The 4,203-nt window shown below is 41.5% G+C and overlaps 1 protein-coding gene across 1 annotated transcript; it reads right to left on the bottom strand.

Annotated features, from left to right (window-relative positions):
• Positions 1 to 1,613: 1,613 nt before the first annotated feature.
• On the bottom strand, positions 1,614 to 3,263 carry LOC112268671. The gene is made up of 2 exons (XM_024454598.1): positions 2,000 to 3,263; positions 1,614 to 1,840 (listed from the first exon to the last, which is right to left on the bottom strand). Exons 1-2 carry the CDS (start codon positions 3,261 to 3,263, stop codon positions 1,614 to 1,616), a joined length of 1,491 nt encoding a protein of 496 aa, XP_024310366.1.
• Positions 3,264 to 4,203: the final 940 nt, after the last annotated feature.

The following is a 4,203-nucleotide window of genomic DNA, read 5'->3' as shown; positions in this document are numbered from 1 at the left end:
AAAATGCCGTGTCTCGGGCTTCACCAAAATAGAAGCGCTTACTTTCAGACTAGAAATTGCTCAAACACGTACACAAAGCAAAAGTTTGAGGTTTCGAGCCTTTGTTGGAGCAGCAGCTTGATTTTCTGCCGTGGCAGAAAACTTCCTGCCGCGGCAGGAATCTACATCCGCACCAGCTTTAAACTGCCTTTGCCAGATCATGCTCTACAGAGAGTACCGTATCGTCCGCATACTGAAATATGGACGATCCATCATCCACCAAGCGATCACCCTGATGCAGCGCATTTTTCGAAGGGGGCCAGTGGCCGAAATTTATTAAGCAAGAAAGGATTACAGGGGGGAAACAAACGCAGGGAGAGCCTGCAAAATGCTACAGAAGTAGCATACTACCCAAAGCTACTGAAGCAACAAGAACCCAAGTCTGAAAACACTTCAGCTACAACCGTAAACTGAAAAAGATTACAGCTACAACAAACAGAACAGCATACAGGGAAGATTCAGAGAACTGAAACACAGCCAGCAGTTCTCCAGGAGTGAAGATCTTCCAGGATCAGCTCGAACACACGGATGGCTGTACTGCGATCTTGTTGAAAAGTGCGATTATTCAGTTCTTTCCAAATCCTCCAATGCACCAGAATAGTGACAGTGTCGAAGTCGACACGCAAGTAGGAGCTCGCTTTCGTGCAGTTGTCCACCAATCTTCAGTGTTGTTGAAAGCAATACCTAGGATACGAAAGGATGCTTTGGACCAACTTCTGACTCGCTGCCAAACCTGATGCAGCCCATTTTTTGTTTGGAAGAAAAGCTTCACTTCATCATTGACCTTAATAGCCACGCTTCCCAAGTAATGAAGCTTTCCACCAAAGAGCACCACTTGGCGGAAAAACCTTTCATATGGAACCTTAAAAAAAGCCACTTTTCAGCCATACACTACTTCAGAGTCAATTTTAAAGATGGCCATATTCATTATTATTTTTTCCCACGCAATTTGTACTACTCCTGTTTATGCATGCACGGAAATGATTTTTTTACTTAGAAGGAAGAAAAACCCTGATTTCAGTAACTAGATAAAAGCAAATAAATCTAAACATGCGTTTGAGGATAGAAAGCATAATAAATGCACGTTCTTTTTAGGAATCAAAATGCCAGGAATTGATGTGAGTGGAATTTAAAATAAAGAGAATACTAAACTGGAGAATATAATTAGAAACAAATTTTGGGTGCTGAAAAAGCATATTTCCATATGTTCTCTGTCATGGTTCTGGTAGCTGAATGTTGAAACAACATATATTGTACAACACAATCAAAATCACAGTTTCTTTCTACATATATAAAGAATCACAATTGCTATCTACCTATATAAAGAATCACAATTGCATTCTATATACGGAAACTGTCTATGTCCAGCCGGCTAGCTCCAATGGAAGTTCAAGAAATAGAATTGCAAGTCTGACAGACATGATGAGGATCACACCAGATACAGAGAAAATAGGGAATGACGTCTCGAGCTCTTTTGCGAAAAGAAAACAGGTATCTAAGCATGTCGGTGCACGGTCCATTTGTGGATCCTGCGCTGCGTTAACGAATCACTTGACAGACTGGGAGGCCAGAAATCAGCCACCTATGCGCGGCACATCAATGGCAAGACGAAGATTATAGTGGGCATACTCCAGTCCACGAAGCGTCTCTTTTTCAGCATATGATAACGCACCATGCAGCTTCTCAGATATGCGCCTGTTGAAATTGAACCTCGAGACGCCATAGCATGTTTGGCTTAAGATGCGAACCGCGAAGGTTTGTAGTTCAGGCGTGTCAGTCCCATGCGCTAACCACCAACCCACTGCAATTTGAATTAAGACAGGGTGAACTCAATTTCTTTCTACAAAGACCAATACTGAAGCAACACAATGATCCCAGTAGGTGGGTTAAAGTTCTGAAAGTCAAATTGGAAACGAAAAGAAAGTGAACCTTTTATAAGAGATTAGGATCTAATTTATACCTTGCGGTTTTTCCATCATTTCCTGAATTGCTGAGTCAGAATCGAAAGAATCCAATTTCGTTTTATATACTTCAATTTGTGCTTTCACTATGCTTGGATCATAATGACCTTTGGCCATTCGGGTTATGCAGGCCGCAATACCGCTGCTGATCTCAGGATCATCAGAGGATAGGTCTTTGTGTAAGAGTCTTGGGTTTAGAAAATGACCAGCAGCATGGAGTTGGGTGTGCAAATAATCATCCCATATCTTGTCAACCAAATCCCAATAATCATATTTGGCTCGAAGATTGCACGGTATTTCTTCTTTTGCAGTATCCATGGCCTCATACAAGATACCCATTGGACAATTGTCAGCTTCCAGCTTAAACAGCACATTGACAAACGGATTTGTAACCTTCAAAACATCAGCAGCAGCAGACCAAAATTCATCATCTGTAAGACTGCTAGAATCCCAACTAGCAGAATAACACTCGGGCAAGCTAAACATCTTCACTAGATTTTCTCTCTCAGAAACTAACCTGTCTAATGTGATGAATTTCGCAACAAATTCCAACCGATAACTGCTCAGAATATTGCAGCCTTGAATATATCCTTTTATCAGTTCATTTGGCGGCTTATGACCATATATAAACCCTGTTATTTCCCTTGCCTTTGTCAGAACCTCACTGCTGTGTTCAAGTGCTGCAATTTTCCCGAGCAAAAGGTTGATGCAATGGTCAGCACATACCGTGAAGAAGAACAAATGGTCATATTTCTTTAGCACTGCATGCTGTGCAGCTTGCATATGTGAGGACACATCGGTTGTGACAACCTGAACAATATGACGGGCACCAACATCATCAACGACCTTAGAAAGCATGGATGCTAAATCGTCCACATCATTAATCATTGTGGAGATATCCATGGACTTGAGGAACAAAAGCCCTTTGCTGCAATGCACCAGAACACTTACAAAGATTTTTTCACCATTTTCGCTCTTCCAACAGTCCAAAATTACACTGCAGCCACTTGTTAGCCATTCCTCCTTGTGTTCCTTTGCACGGAGCTCAGTTTCTTTTAGTTGCTCCTGCAGAATAGATTCATACGTTGAAATTACAGCCCGAGCCCCATGATACATCTCCTTAAAAGATGACAACTGGAATGTTTCAGCTGGTTCAAGTCCACATTGAAACACGAACTTGCGAATTTTTGCTTGCTGATCTAGGTAAGCAATTCCTTCTCTTAGAAGTTCCAGTCCTCGTATCTCTGATGCAGATGATGACATAGTTCACAAGGGAATTGAACCAGAGTTAACACACTGCCCTGATAATATCTTCAATTTCTTTCTTACAGGACAAGGATTTTTACAATGTGGGCAACTGGATTCGAAAGTTTAGCCTCTCTGCAATAATTAACAATGTATTATTCCTAGCACTCATGCATGTATTCAAAGTGCAATCTCATAAATTATTGCATTTACTTATTACTATCATTTTTCAATGAAAAAGTAGTAAAATACACCCGTTGTCTTAATATTATTGAGGAGGTTTCAAGTTGATTAGTCCTATAAATATGAAAGCGCACATCTGGGTCCTAATTTTACTTAAGTTATTCACGTGAGGTCCTAAACACGCCCGAGAGACTTTTACCATCAGAGGCGCGTGGCTCGCTGACTAAGGCCACATCAGCCTAGGGCTCCATATTACCCAACTAATGCCTTGGACATTATGCAAGAAGCCCCTTAGGTGAGTCAAACTCCTTAGTCGCAGTCCATATTAACTGATGGCGATTGGAAGGCGACGCAAGGCGGAAGAGGTGCCGCGCCGGCAAGCATAGCCGACCACAGGTAACATACAAAATCGTTGTCACAAATAGAACAAAAAACAAAGAAAATAGCCGGGTTATATCCTCCATGTTTTTCAAGAACTCTTTCATCACATGATCATTGCCATTGATCTACCTAGCTAGCCAAAATCTCACATCCATTATTTGGCTCCCCTCCCCTCATCTTTCCTCCACTGCTTGAGTCAAGACACAAGAATCAGCACCAATCCATGCTAAATAGTCCACACATAGTTGTATTCTCCACCTTCCTTGCTAGTGATAAAAACTACAACCCTGAGGTCCCCTCTACCCAAACCAAGAAAAGAAATGAGGAAGAGAAAGCATCTGGTGTGGAAATAATTTAGCAAGTAGAAAGGCAATTAATGCGACCACGTTTACTT

Source organism: Brachypodium distachyon, chromosome 4 (assembly GCF_000005505.3).
Source record: "Brachypodium distachyon strain Bd21 chromosome 4, Brachypodium_distachyon_v3.0, whole genome shotgun sequence".
Taxonomy (NCBI): domain Eukaryota; kingdom Viridiplantae; phylum Streptophyta; class Magnoliopsida; order Poales; family Poaceae; genus Brachypodium; species Brachypodium distachyon.
This window is presented reverse-complemented; position numbering and strand designations above follow the sequence as displayed.

What these genes read in the sequence shown, in the direction of transcription:
- LOC112268671 (XM_024454598.1), bottom strand. Translation starts at nt 3,263, where the DNA reads ATGTCATCATCTGCATCAGAGATACGAGGACTGGAACTTCTAAGAGAA. An exon ending in AATGATGGAAAAACCGCAAG is followed by an intron (nt 1,841 to 1,999) that starts GTATAAATTAGA and finishes TTCAAATTGCAG; the next exon opens with TGGGTTGGTGGTTAGCGCAT.